Consider the following 21,280-nt stretch of genomic DNA (forward strand, 5'->3'; position numbering starts at 1 on the left):
GAAAAAAAAAACTACGGCGCATGCGTGGTAATATCACCAACATTTAGTATAGCGCATGCGTGTTACAACATCCAGATATAATCTAATAATCTAATACGGGCTCTGTGCCACTAAGCTCTTATAGACGTTACACTGCCACTTACTGGACATTTATGATTCTGCAGCATTAATGGCAAAATGTTTTTTTTATTTATTGATATTTTAGTTTTTAGACCCTGTGAGGACCGTGAGAGTCAGCAACATATCCACCTTCCACCTAAATTAATTGGCAATACAATAAACCCTTTCTAACAATCTACCCTTTCTACAAGATTCTCAAATGTATCTTCAATTGCTGCCAAACTCTGTAAGTCATGTTTAATGTTTGGTGTGTTTGTTGATGTATCTGACACACATGTATCATCACCTGCCGAACCTGTTTTAATTTAATTTAACTGTTACTAAACCTTTCCACCCATCCGCTAACAATAATCGAATTTTAGTCTAAGAGCGAGCAGCGCCTCCTGCTGTCTACACACCATACAAGCTTCAAACGTCCACACTCAGACAGCGAGACACACCAGACAGTATTAAAATAAATAGATTTATAGCATTTATAAAACTAATAGTCCATGTGCAAAATGCTGCTGTTGCAAGTGTCTTGAGTTCATGAGAAAAAGAGGATTTTTCCTATAACATTGGTTCTACAATTCTGTATCTTCTTTCAGGTCCAATGTCCATTAAACAGTAAAAAAGGTGTTAAAAGTAAGAGTTGTCATCTCTGAGCCACCTCAAGTTTTGTTTCTGATGCTGGGAGGGCATCAATGATTTCCATGCACATGAACTGCTCCTGAAAGAAAAACAGAAGGAACAAACAGAGCTGATTGGGTCAATCTGAGACAGAGCCAGGAAAAAAAAAAGACTGCACAACATTAGTGGACTAATAATCATACTTGCCTTGTCATAAATCACTTTAACAATCAGTGAGCAACTTGGACAAGTGGCTACGTCTTCACCATTCTCCAAATCCTCCTGCAAAATTTAAGTGTGAAATATTAGTGAAGGGGCGACAAAGTTATTTTCAGACACATTACAAACAAGCCCTTTATTCTAACAGCATCTGTTTAATATGGCATATGAACAATTTGTGAGAATAGCAATGTACAATATTGTAAATAGATAGTAAATGCATTTGCCTTTTTACACTATTTGTGACCATCACACCCATATGTGCTTGTTAAACATCCTAATCAATATTTAGGTCACCCTCTGCTGTTATAATAGCTTCCATTCTTCTTTTCTCTACATTTTGGAATGCAGATTTAGGGATTTACCCATTTAGCCATAAGAGTATTAGTGAACTTTGGCACTTGTGTTTAGTCGGGTCTGGCACACAGCTGTCATTCCAGTTTATCCAACAGAGAGGTGTTCAGATCAGGACCACTTGAGTTCTTCACTGAGAAACCATGTCTTAATGGACCTCACTTTGTGTACTGGGAACCGTCAAGATGGAACATTTTTGGGTTCCTTCCAGTGAAGGAAAATCGTAATTTTACAGCAGACTTTCAATTTTGTGGCAACAGTTTGGGTAAGAACCTTATGGTGTGTGATGGTAAAGTGTCCAAAAGCTTGCTCGCTAAAATCTAATCTAATCTAATCTAATCTAATCTAATCTAGCAGTTTTAAGAACTCTGACGAACTGATAATGTTACTGGTTTTATTAATCAATTTCATTAATATTCTTCTGTGTGTAAGTGTACAATTCTTATTGTGGTCTTATATTTCTTCATATTTAAGCAGAACTTCAAGGTTTGCTTTAACAAACACATTATGATGAATTTAGTACCTTGAGCGATGACTTCTACTTCTGGATGAATACTAATGATCCGGGTTCATCCACAATCTCAGGATGTGTAGCAGGCAGCCTTGTGTCGCACAATACTGTACATTACACAGCATTGCTGTATATATATTTGGCATCACAGTACTTACCTTCGTGATAGCAAATCTGTCTCCACATGGACACGGAAAGTAATACGTTTCTGTTTCCTCGTCGTATTCGAAGTCCTCGATTTCGACTTCATCGTGAAAAACAGACATTGTGAAGCCGAGTTCTTACTATTGTATATCTGGACAATTTGTTCTCACGCTGTTCTCCGCAGAAACGGTCGCAGAAATATGACGTACTCATTATGACGTATGACGAAAGCATCTTCCCCACAGTCAAATGTTAGGACGTGTTTGACCACTAGAGGCTACTGTTTCAACATTTTCTTTAGGGTGTCAGTGCTATTTTAAATTTGTGAAACAAAATAAACACAGTGTTTTTTAAAAACGGGGTCTCTAATTAAAATATCACAAACACTAATACTTATATGCATGAATTTACATATTTCCGAGTCCAAGCACCAGGCTTCTAAAATAACTATAATTTTATGAAATAAATGTTTACTGTGAAATGTATTTTACAGTTAAAAAAGTCCCTGGCTAGCAAAAGGTTTGAGTTGCCACTCAATTGTGCGTCATTTTGGACTTTTTGGAATTTTTTCACAAAACCAAAAAAAAAAAAAAAAAAAGATAAAAGATAAACCCAAATCAATAATTACTTGCAATATGTGTGGTTTGTTCATTTCCTCGTTTGTCCGTTCATCTTCAGTAACAGTTTGGCCAAGGTCGCAGAGGTTTGCCTTAGTGTTGTTATTATTATAGTGTTGCCTTATAAATAAATACAAATTCCATTTACTAAAATCCAATTTTTTTAGTAAATATATATAAATCAGTAAATTCAGATAATTATTTGCATTATACTGTCTGATGTTGTGTAAATTTACACATGAAAAGAATAATCATAACTCATACAACTTTAAATATTCTAACAGTTTGTATGGATTTCTGCATATAGACTGAGAGTATCATCAAGAACATTTTGTTGAAAACAGTGGTTTTGTATTATCTACATGAATTAAAGAATATGAATAATACCTGACCTTATCTGTTAAGATCAACGTGACTGCAGGCTTTTGTTCCAAACAAACAGGACTAGTTGTTCCTAGTTTTTTACAACTTTACATGTCTTCTGTTTGGTGTGGTAAAACCCACAATGACCTAATAAAATTGTCATTCTTTAATGGTCAAGTCAAGTCAAGTCAAGTCAAGTCAAGTTTATTTGTATAGCGCTTTTCACAACAGACATTGTCTCAAAGCAGCTTTACAGAAAACAACAGTGAAGGTGAATGAATGGTGTGCGTTTGTCCCTGATGAGCAAGCCGTGGCGACAGTGGCAAGGAAAAACTCCCTTGGATGATATGAGGAAGAAACCTTGAGAGGAACCAGACTCAAAGGGGAACCCATCCTCATATGGGTAACATCAAGAGTTTGGTCATAAATCTTTCAACAATACAGAACAATTTGTGATCATCATAGATCCAGCATCAGCTTCTCCATGCCAGGGCCTTTAAACACTCGGCATCTACTTCTCCATGATCATCCATAGGTCCATAATCTTCACGAGGTGGGACGTGACTGGAGCTGGCCAAACCTCAGGATGCCTCGGGATGGGGAGAGAAAGAGAAGCAGTGGAGAGGAATTAGCGTAGCTGCTGTTCATGATATTAACAGCACAAGTTGATAATGTGCATGTAATCATATATTCTGGAGCACAAGGTTGTGATGTGATGTGTGTGATGTGTGTTATGTGTAGGCTTTGCTAAAAAGATATGTTTTTAATCTACACTTAAACTGGGAGAGTGTATCTGAACCCCGAACACTGTCAGGAAGACTATTCCAGAGTTTAGGAGCTAAATGTGAAAATGCTCTACCGCCTTTAGTGGACTTTGCTATTCTAGGAACTACTAGAAGCCCAGAGTTTTGAGATCTCAGGGAGCGTGACGGATTGTAGCGTGTTAAAAGACTGGAGAGATACATGGGAGCCAAACCATTTAGTGCTTTATAAGTGAGTAGCAGTAGTTTAAAGTCTATTCGAAACTTAATAGGAAGCCAATGTAGGGACGATAAGATTGGGGTTATATGATCGTGTTTTCTTGACCTAGTAAGAACTCTTGCTGCCGCATTCTGAACTAACTGAAGCTTGTTTATTAATGATGCAGGACATCCACCTAGTAATGCATTACAGTAGTCTATTCTAGAGGTCATAAACGCATGGACGAGCTTCTCTGCATCAGATATAGATAAGATATTTCTTAGCTTAGAAATATTTCTAAGGTGAAAGAAGGCTGTTTTTGTAACTTGAGTGATGTGATTTTTAAAAGATAAGTTGCTGTCTAAAATAACTCCCAGGTCTTTTACCGTTGAACTAGTAGTTACAGAACAACCGTCTAAATGCAGGCTGAGATGCTGGAGCTTCTGTGTACTATTTTTTGGGCCGATGAGCAAAATCTTCGTTTTATCAGAAATTAATAGCAGAAAGTTATGGGTCATCCAATCTCTTATTTCTTCAACACACTCAGTTATGCGAGCTAATTGAGCTGTATCGCCTGGTTTGGATGAAATATATAGCTGGGTATCATCAGCATAACAATGGAAGCTAATTCCATGCCTTCTAATAATATTTCCTAATTGAAGCATGTATATTGTGAAAAGCAGGGTCCTAGAACTGACCCTTGTGGCACGCCATAATTTACTAGCATTATCCTGGATAGCTCTCCATTTAAATCTACGAAATGGTAACGATTGGACAGGTAGGATTTAAACCAGCTTAATGCCTGTCCCTGAATACCGATGTATTCTGTAAGCGATCGAGGAGAAGATCATGATCTATAGTGTCGAACGCAGCACTAAGATCTAGTAAAACTAATAGGGAGATGTAGCCTTGGTCTGAAGCTAAAAACAAGTCATTAGTGATTTTAACTAGAGCAGTTTCTGTGCTATGATGGGGCCTAAAACCTGACTGAAACTCTTCAAAGATATTGTTCTCTTGCAAGTGGTTACATAACTGGGCAGCGACAATCTTTTCTAAAATCTTAGACATAAATGGGAGATTTGAAATTGGTCTGTAATTCGATAGCGTGTTTGGATCCAGATTAGGTTTTTTAATGAGAGGCTTAATAACTGCTAACTTGAGGGATTTAGGGACGTGACCTAACGATAGTGAGGAGTTAATAATATTGAGAAGAGGCTCACCAGCTGTATATAACACTTCCTTCAGTAGTTTAGTGGGAATTGGATCTAACTGACATGTTGTTGATTTAGCTTTCATAATAGCATCATACAGCTCTTCCTGTCCTATACATGTAAAACAGTGTAGTTGTGGGGTTGTAAGTACGATTGTGTCGGGAGATGCTGTCAGAGGTTGAACTGACACAATTGTTTTTCTAATGTTATCTATTTTTTCAGTGAAGAAATTCTTCACTACTAAACTGTGATGGAACACATTTTTCAGATCCCTGATTTGTTGTTAATTTAGCGACTGTACTGAAAAGGAACCTGAGATTGTTTTTGTTATTTTCTATGAGTTTGCTCAGGTGTTTAGCTCTAGCAGCTTTTAGCGCCTGTCTGTAGCTAAGCATACTGTCTTTATACGCAATTCTAAATACCTCCAATTTAGTTTTCCTCCATTTTCTCTCCAGATTACGTGTTGTTCTCTTTAGGGCATGCGTATGACTATTATACCAAGGTGCAGGTGCTTGTTCTCGAACCTTTTTTAACCGGATGGGGGCAACAGTGTCTAAAGTGCTAGTGAGGATAAGGTCTATGTTGTTCGCCATCTCATCAAGATGATCAGCAGTTATGGGTTTAATGTGAAACTGAAATAAATCAGGCAGGTTATTTATGAATCTGTCCTTAGTGGTTGGAATAATAGTCCTACCAAGTCGATACCGTGGTGAAACACGGTTAATCTGCTCTACCGGTAGTGTGAACAGTATGAGGTAATGGTCTGTGATGTCATCACTCTGGGGTAAAATATCAATATCAGTGACGTCTGCTCCGTAGGATATTATTAAGTCTAGTGTGTGGTTAAAACGGTGGGTTGGTCTGGTGACGTTTTGTTTAACTCCAAAAGAGTTTAGTAAATCGACAAATGATAATCCTAGGGCATCGTTTGCATCATCTACATGAATATTAAAATCTCCTACAAGCAGCACTTTATCAAAACTGATCAAGAGGTCTGAGAGAAAACAAGCAAACTCATTAAGAAAATCAGCGTAGTGTCCTGGGGGTCTGTACACGGTGACCAGAGCGAGTTTTCTATGCATGTCTGAAAGTGCAATTTTAAGAACGAGCACTTCAAATGATTTAAAGCTGAATCCTATTCTCTGACTAACATTAAGAGAAGCACTATAAATGGTTCCTACACCCCCCCCACGACCAGTCTGACGAGGCTCATGCTTATAAACATATCCTGACGGTGTCGACTCGTTTAGACCCATATAATCACCTGGTTTAATCCAGGTCTCAGTGAGACAGAGTGCATCGAGATTATTATCTGTGATCATCTCATTTACAATCAGTGCTTTGGGTGCAAGTGATCTAATGTTTAAAAGACCGAACTTTAGAACTTTGTTGTGTTTGTTTATCTGGCATTTTTCACTTTTTACTGCAATAAGATTATTTCTGGATCTTGTGTATGTAATTCTTGGTTTTACTACCCGAGGAATAGATACGGTTTCTATAAACTGGGCTGTGTGTGAACTTGTAACTATTTGGTCTGTAGTATGCGTTTTCTTATAGTTGAAGATTTCTTGATGTCTTACCAGTCAGATGGTGTGAAGTATCCTAGAGATGTTATCTGATAGCACTGCTGCTCCAACTCTGCTGGGGTGCAGGCCATCAGGGCGGAAGAACCTAGGACGCTCCCAGAAACAGTTCCAGTTATTAACAAAGAGAAATTTATGTTCTCGACACCATGACTGTAACCATTCATTTAGAGCTAAAAGTCTACTAAACTTCTCAGCCCCTCGCTGGTAAGTGGGAAGAGGTCCTGACACAATGATCCTCGTTGTGGGTGATGTGCTGCGTACCGTCTCCACCAGGATCCTGAAGTCCCTCTTTAAGATTTCCGTTTGCCGCAGCCTGGTGTCGTTTGCTCCGGCATGGAGAACAACCGCTCCGAAGTTCTCGTTCAGGATCGCGGGTACCTGCGCAGCGACATCCAGAACACGAGCACCAGGAAAACAGCGAGTGTGCACCTTACCTTTAGCTCGGGTAGCGCGGACATGCCGGACGATGGAATCTCCAAAAATAACAGTATCGCGTTCCGTCTCGCGGAGGGGGACGAAGCGGTTCTCGGTCGAGATCTCGAAGGCCGGTGGTGGAGGTGGAGACGTCCTCGATCGGGGCTTGGCTTGTCTCTTCCGCCGCGGCCGCATCCAGGGTCCATGTTGCACCGGTGCCGGAGTTGTAGGTGCGCTGGGCCTGGGCAGAGAAGCACGCGGAGTTGATGTGCTGGGAGCGTTAGGTTCAACCCGGGAGTTTACCTGGGATGAGTGCGCGTCCGCCCGGGATGTTTCCAGCGCCGCTTTCCGCTCTCGCAGCCGGTCATGCTTTGCATGAAGCTCGCGAATCTGTTTCTCCAATGCCTCCATCTCCAACGCCACCGTTTGCAACTCGAACGAGTCCTCACCTGTGCTCGAATGCAGACAAACAACCGGCATAGTGCTTATAGTCACGGACAGATTTATTATACAGAGATGTGAGTGAGAGAAAATAAATATAAACAACACTAGTGATAGTCGAGTTAACTAATTACAGGCACAAGTCAGGAAGACAAAAACAATTAAGGATTATTAAAAGAGGAAAAACGGATGGATAGATAGCAAAGTTTGTTTGAAAGACGCCGAGAGAGATGGTAAAGAACTCCAATACCATAGTTAAACTGTGTCAATAAGAGTCAGAGACATTCCTGTCCATTAGGATAACCACTATGACGCACATAGAATTGGGTAATTTAGTTAGACGGAATTACAGACAAGTTGCATTGCTTTGAAGGTAAACAGTGAGTGACTGTGTAACCATTTCTCGAAAATATAATGGTCATGTACAACTTGGATCTGTGAAAAAAGAATTTGTCATAACATGGGTTTAGTTCTGTGCAGGAAGGTGAGGTTGAAGAGGATGAATCACTGCTGACCTTTTCTGCATCTTATTTTCTACAATGCTAAATGAAGAGCTTTAGCTGCCTCATGAAGACAGCTGTTGGCCTCATTTGAAGTCTTATCTCCATGCAGAAAGCCTGACCGAGTGCCAACATAGTCTTATGATTAGTTCGAATTGTAATGAGCCCACGTCAGAGCTTTATTCAGCATCATTCAATTGAAATACAATGAAATAAACATCACTTCTTTTTGAATTGGTCTGACTAAGAGTAAACAGAGAAAGGAATGTGAAAATGAAAGGAAGGAGCCAGTTAAGATTTCATTAAAGAAAAATGTAATAAAGACAAATCTTTATTTGCTTAAAATAATTAAGCCTTAAAACCAAGCTAAACACCTTTTAATTTACCATTAAAGTCATCTCGCTGCATCATGTGACCCTTCTTTGCTGTTATAAATAAACAGATTGCTTTGTATCTGGAACCTGAATATTTGTGTATGTATGTTTGTATGTATGTAAGTATGTATGTATGTATGTATTAATGTATGTGTTTTAGAAGTATTTAGGTATGATTTGTACTGAAATGTCATACATTACCTTACATGTATGACAATTAAAAAAGCCCTTTGGGCTTCCCTTTGCATGCCTACTGTCCCAGCGGATGCCATGTGTTAATTAATAAGGGATATGAGCATTCAAAGCCTTTTCTTAACACCCACAAGAAAATGTTGCCACGTCTATGTCTGATATGTGAAAGGGAAACCAAACCCTGGGGAAACTTGGTGATGTGGGCTGCCCAGATTAGCCTCTGATCCTTCTAGCAGACTATGAGTTTCACAGTCAAAGCCATATTGCTAAATAAATTCAATATAGCTTACACTAGCTGGAACTTAGTACTGAATACTTGGGTTGGCCTTTTTGTAAGCTTTATTTATACAATATGAAATAAAAGCAAATCTTCTCTCTGTACTCTTCTTCTCTGTATTCGTTCCTCCTGCAGCAAGGGAGTTGTGATTATGCTTGTGAATTTCATGCCACGGTGCTCATTAACTATTAAATTTCAGTAAGCATCAGTAAGCACTCTGGTTAGTGTCAAGGATTTTTCATTGTCAATAAAATGTTGAGTGTGCAAAGGATAACGGGATTTTTCCGAATTTTCTTTTGAGCAGGTAAAAACTAAAAACCGTAGATTAAATGCTCTCCAGCGATTCATTCTCATATGTTCCCATACATTTACTTTTAAAAACACTATGAGGCAGTGCATATGTCTATGTGTTATGCCATAGTTTGTTGGATTGGAAAGTACCAGATATGTGAAACATGTCAGTTCACTTTCAGTTATCTTTTACATATGCATGCATGTATTAATAGTGTATTTATAGTTAATATTCAAGTTTCCATCCCTATCATGACATTGCCTTGTGTGCAGGGGGGAGTAATCTAATAAAAAGGAGAGGCAGAATCACCCCTCTGTGTCTTCCTCCGATACTGAAGTGAAAGCAACAGAGGACCAGAATTCAGCACTGCATCAAAACACAGGTATGTGCAATGTTCAATGTTTTTTCTTCTTTTCTTTTGTTTTGTTTTGTTTTCATCTTTCCTTTTGAGCTCTCTTCTCTTCTCTTCTCTTCTCTTCTCTTCTCTTCTCTTCTCTTCTCTTCTCTTCCCTTCCATGGACCATAATGTAATACTTTGTAGTTGTGAAATGGCTTTAATCTGTGTCCTATACATTATACAGAGATTATTCATTCATTCATTCATTTTCTCCCGCTTATCCGTAATTCGGGTCGCGGGGGCAGCAGTCTAAGCAGGCCCCCGCCTTCGACTGCTGCCCAATCCTCACAGCACCGTCCCTTACGGTCCCTCCTGCATGTGGTGAACCCACGGGAAGACATTATACAGAGATTAATCACACAAAAATGCACACAACAAAATACATGAAGTTTGCAAGTGTTGCATAATATCTATGTGAACCTACCTTATTTTACCTTGTTGAAGTCAGAGAAATGTGTATTACTCACAGAATTCCATACAGAGCATTTTTAGATCTAATCTAATGAAAGATCTAATACCCCAACATGTATCTATTTTTTTCTCAGATCAGTTGGATAGAGTTTTATAAATGTTATTTACAGATTGTTAGGTTTACAATAGACACATAGATAGGTAGGTGAGTAAAAGATCCTGAATTCACACTCTAAATGTAGCTTAATCTCTGATTGGCGAGGTAAAAAGGACAAGATTTTGTGCAGCTGCAATTTTAACTAGACATACAGAGTCAAGTCAAGTCAAGTCAAGTTTATTTCTATAGCGTTTTTCACAACAGACATTGTCTCAAAGCAGCTTTACAGAAATCAACAATTAAGGTGAATGGTGTGCATTTATCCCTGATGAGCAGCCATGGCAACTGTTGCATTGAAAAACTCCCCTAGATGTTATGAGGAAGAAACCTTGAGAGGAACCAGACTCAAAAGGGGAACCCTCTGTGATCAAAAATTTTTTTAAGACTTGGAGTCTTGAAAACTTGGAGTCATCTTTCTTTGTTATTGGCATCACCCCAGAGCTAGATAACTAAATGTTTAGTCAAAGAAGTCTATATTTCAGATTAAATGACAACTATTTTTGTTTATAGCCAATGCTATTGCTTTTTTGTACAACCATTTTGTTTAATTACATGTACACTGCTGTACTCGGTTCTCTTTTAAACACCGCACAGGGCAATATACAGTAGGTTTACTGGTGGTGCTATTTTGTGTATTGAGTATGTGTTCTACACTGTCTTGTGTTGTCTTGCACTGTCTTGTGTTGTCTTTGCACTGTCTGTCTTGCACTGTTTGCACCAGGATGCACACGATGCACTTTATGTGGCGAGGACACTTGCTAGTCCTTAGTTCTGTATTTTCTGTTATAAAGCTTTATGTTGTTTAATGTAGCACCAGGCTTCTGTAGGAACGTTGTTTCATTTCACTGTGTACTGTACAATGGTTGAAATGACAATAAAAGCTTCTTGACTTTTTGACTTGACTTGATTTGACATCAGAGAAAATTTAGCTTTGAAATAAATTGTACAACAATGTTCAGGAATAATTCTTAGGCAAGGTTTACCTCAGAGAAAAACACACAACAGCCGATATTAACACAGCCACCGCATTTTCTGCTGCTTTGTAAATGTTTACAGTCTACAATACATCAAATAGTTGTGTACAAGGGAAGCCTTCAGCATTGGAGAGCATCTTGATTCATTCCATAAATATTTTAGGAATCTTTTAAAAAACACATTTTTCCAAATATTCCCCACAATGTAATTATTTTGTTTGCAAACCCAAAAAATTTATTTACTTTCTTTGCATTAATGATTGTAAATAGATGTATTAATATATTTTATATAATATTAATATTATATATTTCATATTTCTGACCCAGAATGACGGAGCGCTACGATTGTCACTACTGCAAGGATTCCTTGCTTGGAAAGAAGTATGTCCAGCGAGAGGAGAACCTCTACTGTGTGAAGTGCTACAACAGCCTTTACTCAAACACCTGTGAGGAGTGCAAGAAACCAATTGGCTGCGACAGCAGGGCAAGTTCACCAGCACCAACACTTCAGATTTCATCTTGTGTTCATTTTTGCTCTCTTTGGTCAACCAGTTTAAATTTTCACAAGTAGTGAAACTATAGGATAGATGCATGTTTACATGAAAATAGTTGGTACCATTAACTGGTACCATGAATGAGTTTACTGTCATTAATTAGTACCGTTGTTTGGTATTAAAACATTATTTACAAAAAAAGATGTATCAAGGAATGTTTCAATGCTTTTGTTGTTCTATAAGTTTTAGTAACAAAAGACTAAAAAAATAGGAAAGTTTAAAAATCAAACCTTTTTAGTTCAGCAGATTATATAGTAATGTTTTCTATTATTTATTTAAAAATATTATAAAATCATAAATTAGGTTTTCAGGTTTTCAGGTTTTTGTTGGAAGTGATGAGGATGGACAGGATTAGAAATGAGTTAATTAGAGGGACAGCGCATGTAGGACGTTTTGGAAACAAGGTGAGGGAGGCGAGATTGGGTTGGTTTGGACAGAGGAGGGACATGGGGTATATCAGTAGGAGAATGCTGAGGATGGAGTCACCAGGACGGAGCAAAAGATGAAGGCCAAGGAGGCGGCTTATAGATATAGTGCGGGAAGACATGCAGGTAGTTGGGTTGAAAGATGCAGATGTAGAGGACAGAGGGAATGGAGACAGATGATCCGCCTTGGTGACCCCTAATGGGAGAAGCCGGAAGAAGAAGAAGAATTGAAGGTAACAATGCTACTTTAATCCTAATTAAATACAATTTGATATAAGGTAACAGTTTGATATAAGGTGACACTTTTTGGCCCCTCAATCAAGTTAGATATTTGGCCCTTCATAATAGCTTGGGCACATTTGATTTAGGATAAGACTGTTATTTCGGATTTGTTTAAATAAGCAAATAGACTAGTGCAGTCCATAAAACACAAAACCTAGTCTGCTTATTGTGAACAAAAGAAAATCTGTAATTATGTGTAGTGTGTTTGTCTCTTTCCTTCTCTGACTCCAGGCATTAAAGGAGACATTAAAGGGTAATAAACCTACAATGAAGCCCTTTTTTTGTAATTATTGTCTTTTGTCTCTTTAGTCACCTCATCCTTTTTACAGCAACCAAAACTCTCCGGTGGTGAACCTCAGGCCTGTAATTAAATATGTACAAACACGCTCTCTGGCTCATTTAGGCTATACTGGCAGATAATTACGGCTCTGCTTGTGTTGTGTGTGACCACAGGAAAAGACCAAGTTTAACCAAAACACTCTTTTTTTTTAATTTTATCATAAGTACCATCACACACAGTGTAATGACCTGCCATGATGCAGAAGATTATTAGTAAGTCAGTTTATGCTGAGTCTTTTATGTGGTGAAAAGTACAAATATGGGACAACAAACACCTGTTAATTTTTTTTATTTAAGAAATAAAAAATATAACCACACGTTGCCTGGAACATGACTATTAAAAAAGACACTCGCTATTCAAAACATTTAATATTTCAGTCATTGTATTCTATATACAATATTTCAGTGACTGTATTCCATTTTGACTGGAGAGGAACAAAAATCTGTATATATATATATATATATATATATATATATATATATATATATATATATATATATATATATATATATATATTTTTTTTTTTATTGAAACTCATTTACACAAAATCGTTACAGCAGAGGGGACAAGAGGCCAATAGGACATCCACTGCTAAGTAGTAACAGCTCATGAAGGTTTAATTCAATTTAGTTTATCCGGGTAGCACTTTTAACAATGGAAATTGCCACAAAACAAATGTACAAAAACAGATTTAGATTACATGCATTTTTAACTTCTTAAACTTGTCATTTCAATTCCATCTTCAGGGATCATTTAAATCTTAATCACAGCATTTACAGGCTGCTTGGTGCTATTCCACACAGGATCTTTCCTACAAGGACCGCCACTGGCACAGTGACTGCTTCCAATGCTTCAAGTGTGGATGCTCCATAGCAGACAAGCTATTCACGACCAAGGACGAGCAGCTGCTCTGCACTGTGTGCTACGCCAACGAATATTCATCAAAGTGCTACGAGTGCAAGAAGACTATCATGCCTGGTAAGAAAAGAAAAACGATGTGTGTGTATTTATCGGGCTCCTATTGAAATGTGTCATACTGTGTGTACATGTGAAAAAATAGTATGTGGAAATTAATATATAAAATTTTGTTTAGGCAAATTGCTATAGTATCTAAACATTCAGGCTATAAATAGTCAGAAAGTAAAAATACATCAAAACACCCATTAACCCTCACACCCCGAATACATTTTGTTCAGATTCTTTTTTTCCAGTAGATGAAACTAAATAAGGACTATGTATTTGTATTTCTCTATGTCTTGTTCATTCCAAATGTGCACTGTTGTTTTTCTCTAAACTGGAAACAAATTCTCACACATACTTGGGCACCAATGCTGATTGTGAATCTGCCGTGTTTTATTTCTTAATTAAAATGTTGAAATCATCAAGGGAGGGAAAACAATTATAATATTTAATGTTCTGTTTGGGTAACTGGCTGACAGGACCGAAGAATTAAAGTGTGCATGCTGATTAAATAGAACTACTTTTTCAGGTTCTCAGAAAATGGAGCACAAGGGCAACAGCTGGCATGAGACCTGCTTTACCTGTAAGCATTGCCAGCAGCTTATTGGCACCAAGAGCTTCATCCCAAATGACAACAGCAACTACTGTGTGCCCTGCTATGAGAAGCAGTTTGCCTTGCAGTGTGTGCAGTGCAAAAAGGTGACATACAGTGTGGAAAATAAGTATTTGAACACATTGCTATTTTGCATGTTCTCCCACTTAAAAAATCATGGAGGGGTTTGAAATTGTCATTGTAGGTGCATGTCCACTGTGAGAGACATAATCTAAAAAAAAAATCCAGAAATCACAATTTATGATTTTTTTAACTATTTATTTGTATGACACAGCTGCAAATAAGTATTTGAACACCTGAGAAAGTCAATGTTAATGTTTGGTACAGTAGCCTTTGTTTGCAATTACAGAGGTCAAACGTTTCCTGTAGTTTTTCACCAGGTTTGCACACACTGCAGGAGGGATTTTGGCCCACTCCTCCACGCAGATCTTTTCTAGATCAGTCAGGTTTCTGGCCTGTCGCTGAGAAACACGGAGTTTGAGCTCCCTCCAAAGAGTCTCTATTGGGTTTAGGTCTGGAGACTGGCTAGGCCACGCCAGAACCTTGATATGCTTCTTACAGAGCCACTCCTTGGTTATCCTGGCTGTGTGATTTCTGGAGCATACATAGAAAACACCACAGATCCAATGAATTAAAAAAGGATTTCACAAATTGAAACTCTGCTTTTTCATTTCTCTAGCCAATCACCACTGGAGGTGTGACCTACCATGAGCGGCCATGGCATAAAGATTGCTTCCTGTGCACAGGCTGCAAAGAGCAGTTGGCTGGCCAGCGCTTTACCACTCAGGATGGCTTCCCTTACTGCCTCACCTGTTACTACAACCTTTATGCTAAGAAGTGTGCCTTTTGTACCAGCCCTATCAGTGGTATTTATTTCTTTCTTTATTTTATAATGATGACCCCTAAAACACTAAAACCCCAGGGGTCCTGCACATAAGAAGGTAATTAGCAAATTCTAGCAACTATTTAGAACAAATAGAATGTGCAAAACCTAATTGCAAATTCTGTATTAAACTAATGAAGTTCAGTTGAGTTTAAGCTCAACATCACTTGAGTTTATCATTAGTCTAAACCAGGTGAGCTTCAGAGTGTTCTGTTTTTCAAAGCATTGATATATATCCAAAAATACAGGATTGGTCTTTATATTTGACCAGATATTACTTATATTTTGTTTTTGGGTTTGCTATATTTCAGGACGTTTACTACACACACTATTGGCACCCACAAAGCTAGGAGGTGGTTGTGGGGCTGCTGGTGGAATCAATTATTATTAAAATGGTAAAAGCAAATTTTATTCAGTCAGAAATGAAACAGAGGAAAATTCACTGGGGACTTTCTGATATTGAAAATAGTCTTCTTCTTCCAGGGACACTGAGGGGTCAGGTTTCCTATCTGTATTCTCTGTCAGAAGACATTTTTAATTATTTAAGAAAGATTTGGGAAATGGATTTGGGTCAATCCTTTACTGATGACGAATGTCTCTCTATATGTAAGGAGGTTTTTTATAAATCAACCTCAAGCTCTGTGCATGAGCCAAACTTCAAATTCATATACAGAATATATCTCCATAAACCTCCTCCAGCAAACCTCCATAAAATGTACCCAAGTGTATCTCAGATGTGTTTTAAATGTAAATCTGAAATAGGAACATTGATGCATTTATATTAGGACTGTAAAATCATTACACCTTATTGGCACGAGGTACATGATACGGTTCAGAAAACGTTGTCTAGAAAATTCACTATGCCTCCAACTATGTATTTACAAAACTGCAAAACATCATTAGATTTCTTTACTGACTCACACTTTATTAAATGTCATTACTTATTTGGCAAAGAAATGTATACTTATTCTATGGTCATCACCACAGTTAGCAACTTTAAAGATGTGTTTAGAACAAGTGGCTAATCTTTTCCCTTTGGAAAAACTTACAAATGACTTGCAGAACAAATCCGATTTATTCTGGTGGATATGGGCTTCTTTGTGGGATTTACTTGAACAAGCAAAACCCTCGCCCTGACTTATGTTGTTTTTCGCCCTTTGCCTTTAAATGGTCACTTTCTCATATTAACAATACATTGTTGTTATATTGTTATTAATATGCCTAAGTGCATGCTGTGTGTGTTGACTGATCAGCTCTGTTGTTGTTTTGTTTAGGTTTTAATAAGAAATCAATAAAACTATTAATAAAAAATAAATAAATAGGCAAATGCATAAACAATAAACATACATTAATATTTACAAAACAATTTTAAAATATCATGTCTTGGAGAAACACAGATATGCTGCCCTGTGCACAGTGCATAGTGACTATGTATATGGAGCAGGTGGTCTCTAAATAAAAGCATAAATGTATATTTTCGTGCTTAAATTTGGTACATTGATAGATTTAGATTAGAGTTTAGTGCAAATGTGTTAAAGTTGGGATACATAAAAAAAAAAGACCAAAACGTACTTTTCCCAGACATATCCCTGGGAAGCTTTTAATAATCGTGTGCAGAAAAAAAAAGTGTGCCTCTGTCAGGCTGCAGACGCGGAAGCCGATATAGTCCGATCATTGTCCTTTTATTTCAACAACCGTACAACACAAAAACACTCATAAGCCGTTGAAAACAACAAACAAAGACATCCGCTCGATACGCGTTGTCCGCTATGAGTTCGAATGTCCCAAGCATAATCCATAAAGCCTTCGGCAATGAGTAGTCCAAGTCGGAAGTGGAATTCGCATATACAGCCGGCGGTCGAGCAGCCACGCGATTGTCCAGCTTGACAATATAACGACCGACAGCCTGTGACTCAAGAACGTGAGTTTATGTAGTCTGATCTTTCATGAGCCACAGCTGTCGGTAATCTTGGGAAGCAGCGTGACTGCTATCGAGGGGGGCGTGGCAGGGTGGATCTCTGACAGCTACAGACGGGGGCGTGGCAGGGTGAATCCCTGACAGCTACAGAGGGGGGCGTGGCAGGGTGAATCCCTGACAGTACCCCCCCATCCAGGGGCGACACCTGACGCCCCAAAACCCACCTATGCCAGGCGGGCCAGGGCACTCCGAGGAAGGCCTCCTTAGACGCCTGGGAGCAACGGAGGCCTGGTGAGCATCCTCTGCGGAGAGCCGGCATGGAACAACACCTTGCAGGAGGATCCGGAACGGAGCCACGCCCTCGGTGCTGACGGGAGGCTGAGTAAAGCCCCTGGCGGGGATTGAAGCCGGAGCGATCTCCATGGCGGGGAACCGGAACTGGACGCCAACCATGACAATGACCGGGGAGTGGAGGACGTCCCGGGCGGAGACCAGGAACGTCGTACCACCCTCTGAGGGACCTGGAGGACCGACGTCGCCGTCAGAGGGACCTGGAGGACCGACGTCGCCGTCAGAGGGACCTGGAGGACCGACGTCGCCGTCAGAGGGACCTGGAGGACCGACGTCGCCGTCAGAGGGACCTGGAGGACCGACGTCGCCCTCTGTGGAGCTTGGATGCGATCCTTCGCCCTGCGTGGAGCCTGGATGCGATCCTTCGCCCTGAAGAGGACCCGGGGGCGAGACGTCGCCTTCTGCGGGAGCCCGTTGGCGAGACGTCGCCTTCTGCGGGAGCCCGGGGGCGAGACGTCGCCTTCTGCGGGAGCCCGGGGGCGAGACGTCGCCTTCTGCGGGAGCCCGGGGGCGAGACGTCGCCTTCTGCGGGAGCCCGGGGGCGAGACGTCGCCTTCTTCGGGAGCCCGGGGGCGAGACGTCGCCTTCTTCGGGAGCCCGGGGGCGAGACGTCGCCTTCTGCGGGAGCCCGGGGGCGAGCCCTCGCCTTCTGCGGGAGCCCGGGGGCGAGCCCTCGCCTTCTGCGGGCGCTGGAGACGAGCCCTCGCCTTCTGCGGGCGCTGGAGACGAGCCCTCGCCTTCTGCGGGCGCTGGAGACGAGCCCTCGCCGTCGGTGGAACCCGGGGGCAGCGGTTCAACTTCCCTTTCGCAGTCCTGGAGCCGGGGTGAGTGCACAGGGAAACCCCTGGGCGTAGGGGCGCTCCTTGGGACCCTTAGGAGCAGATCGGAGCCTACTGAGCAGCCTGGAAATGAGGTGAAGCCTGCCTGGAGATCCACGAGCGGAGAAGGGCTCGCCTGGAGGTCCACGACATCAGTGGAGCTCTCTTTGGGACACTGAAGCGGAGACGAGCTCGTAAGGTCGCTCGGAGGCGGAGACGAGCTCTCGGGAGGAGCCTGGAGCGGAGACGAGCTCTCGGGAGGAGCCTGGAGCGGAGACGAGCTCTCGGGAGGAGCCTGGAGCGGAGTCGTGCCCTCTTGAGGAGCCAGGAGCTGGGCGGAGCGCTCTTGAGGGACCTGGAGCTGGGCGGAGCTCTCTTGGAGGTCCTGGGGCAGAGCCGAGCTTTCCGTGGGCGAGATGTCGCCTTGGAAGGGGCTCTGGGATGTGGCGTCGTCTGGAGAGGGACTCGGAGGAGTCACTTCGCCTTCTGTGACCGGAGGTGTCGGCGCGGCGCTCTCGTGACGACTCTGTGGCGGGAAAGCATGCTCCTGGAGACTCTGTGGCGGCGCGGCGCTCTCGTGACGACTCTGTGGCGGCGCGGCGCTCTCGTGACGACTCTGTGGCGGCGCGGCGCTCTCCTGACGACTCTGTGGCGGCGCGGCGCTCTCGTGACGACTCTGTGGCGGCGCGGCGCTCTCGTGACGACTCTGTGGCGGCGCGGCGCTCTCGTGACGACTCTGTGGCGGCGCGGCGCTCTCGTGACGACTCTGTGGCGGCGCGGCGCTCTCGTGACGACTCTGTGGCGGCGCGGCGCTCTCGTGACGACTCTGTGGCGGGAAAGCACGCTCCTGAAGACTCTGTGGCGGCGTGGCACGCCCACGGGAACCTCGGAACAGAGCGGCACGCCTGTAGAAGCTCTGTGACGGCATGGTGTGCTCGCCGACGCTCGGAGATGGTGTGGTGCGTCCACGAGAACCCCGGAACACAGCAGCACGCTGGTAGAGACCCTGAGATGAAGCAGCCCTCTCATCAAAACATTGGGGCTGAGCTGCAGGCTCATGGGAGATCCGGCACGGAGCCGCGTGCTCTTGAGAACCTTGGAATGGAGCACCTTCCTCCTCAAGGGGACTGTAGTGGAGATCCACCACCTCTATCCCCAACTTCCCCAGAAGCAGCCCGCTGAATTCGGCGAGTGAGCCGAATTTGCCCCCTTTGGCGCTCCATAGTGAGCTGGCTTTGGCAAGAACTTCTCCAGACAGGAGGGAAATACAGAGGGCAATCTTGGCTCGTTCGGAAGGAAACCGGGAAATGTTAACAGCCACATACTCGCCGATGCCTTGCAGAAATCCGCCCAATTCGTCTTTTTTCCCCGAGTAACGAGCCGGTAATCCCCTCGCGCTCTCTGAGGGGCGTGGCGCAGCCGCGCTCTCATGATCCGGCTTCTGTGGATCTGAACCGCGAGAAGCGGCACTGAGCTTCCGGAGGAAATCCGAAGCCGGGTTCAGCTGCCGATCCGTTGCGGTCGGAATCGCGGAATGGCGAATCCGCGTTCGGTATAGGTCGGTCGTTCTGTCAGGCTGCAGACGCGGAAGCCGATATAGTCCGATCATTGTCCTTTTATTTCAACAACCGTACAACACAAAAACACTCATAAGCCGTTGAAAACAACAAACAAAGACATCCGCTCGATACGCGTTGTCCGCTATGAGTTCGAATGTCCCAAGCATAATCCATAAAGCCTTCGGCAATGAGTAGTCCAAGTCGGAAGTGGAATTCGCATATACAGCCGGCGGTCGAGCAGCCACGCGATTGTCCAGCTTGACAATATAACGACCGACAGCCTGTGACTCAAGAACGTGAGTTTATGTAGTCTGATCTTTCATGAGCCACAGCTGTCGGTAATCTTGAGAAGCAGCGGTAATCTTCAGAATCCCTGACAGCTACAGAGGGGGGCGTGGCAGGGTGAATCCCTGACAGCCTCCCATTTGTATCTGAATTTGTATTAGTTTATATACATTTCATTATAAGCGCACATTATAGTGTACCTAATTTACATACACGAAACAGTCTACTACATTTGTTTAGCCAGTTTTAGTATAATATCTGAATATTAACAGTGCACAACATTATAGTACAAAGCAATACAAAGCATGCAATCTGACATAATAAAAAATATAATTTTTCGAGCAGTTTGTAAATGAATGTAAATCTGTCCTACAAACTACAGGTCTGGGTGGCAGCAAGTACATCTCCTTCGAAGAGCGCCAGTGGCACCATGACTGCTTTAACTGCACAAAGTGCGCCGTGTCCTTGGTAGGGCGTGGATTCCTGACCGAGAGGGAGAGCATCCTGTGTCCCGAATGTGGCAAAAACATCTGAACACTGACTATCCAAATAGAAAAGCATCTGAAGGCATGAGATGAAAGGCATCTGATGTCATGCGGCTATTGTAATCTAACCAACTTTATTTCTGACTTTTCACTGACATATCTTAACTGCTTTGAGTGATTCATATGTGTATTATATACTATATACCTGTGTTGTTGCATCATTATAATAATAACAATATATAGCGCAAAAACCCATGAGGCTGCTACTACCAAAATAGTATATGTTTTGCAAAAGTAGTAGGAGTATTCTGATTTGAGATTTGCATATTATTTTACACATAACACTGAAATGGACTAATAGCATCATTTTCTGGTTGTTAATCTACAAATCTGAGCAGTGTCTATATGTTAAGGTTGGTAAAATTAATAAATAAATAAATAAAATAGTCAAAAATGTGCCAAAGTGTATTTTGTTAATGAAGCAATTTAATGTCAAAAGTGTTAAAGAGATTTTTGTAAAAGATTTTTATGTTATGCTGATTCCTAAGGTTTCAAAACATGTTTAGAGAAGGCAGGACATATGTGGTGCTTTATGCTTGTCACGTGTACATTATAAAACAATGAAAGTCTTTCTTTGCTTTCTTTGCCCCTTTGCTGGGGTCAGTGCACACAATCAGCCGTTAT

At 41.6% G+C, this 21,280-nt stretch overlaps 2 protein-coding genes across 2 annotated transcripts; one reads left to right on the forward strand and one right to left on the reverse strand.

Annotated features, from left to right (window-relative positions):
- Positions 1-569: 569 nt before the first annotated feature.
- dph3 (diphthamide biosynthesis 3) lies at positions 570-2,169 on the reverse strand. Its single transcript, XM_083534696.1, has 3 exons — positions 1,972-2,169; positions 937-1,011; positions 570-829 (listed from the first exon to the last, which is right to left on the reverse strand). The coding sequence occupies exons 1-3, from the start codon at positions 2,077-2,079 to the stop codon at positions 755-757; spliced, it is 258 nt and encodes an 85-aa protein (XP_083390822.1). The 5' UTR covers positions 2,080-2,169; the 3' UTR covers positions 570-754.
- On the forward strand, positions 1,032-21,052 carry fhl2b (four and a half LIM domains 2b). The gene is made up of 7 exons (XM_083534390.1): positions 1,032-1,567; positions 9,457-9,566; positions 11,451-11,607; positions 13,528-13,702; positions 14,214-14,383; positions 14,977-15,163; positions 20,494-21,052. The coding sequence occupies exons 3-7, from the start codon at positions 11,452-11,454 to the stop codon at positions 20,643-20,645; spliced, it is 840 nt and encodes a 279-aa protein (XP_083390516.1). The 5' UTR covers positions 1,032-1,567; positions 9,457-9,566; position 11,451; the 3' UTR covers positions 20,646-21,052.
- The last annotated feature ends 228 nt before the right edge of the window (positions 21,053-21,280 follow it).

Source organism: Silurus aristotelis (assembly GCF_946808225.1).
Source record: "Silurus aristotelis genome assembly, chromosome: 2".
Classification (NCBI taxonomy): Eukaryota; Metazoa; Chordata; class Actinopteri; order Siluriformes; family Siluridae; genus Silurus; species Silurus aristotelis.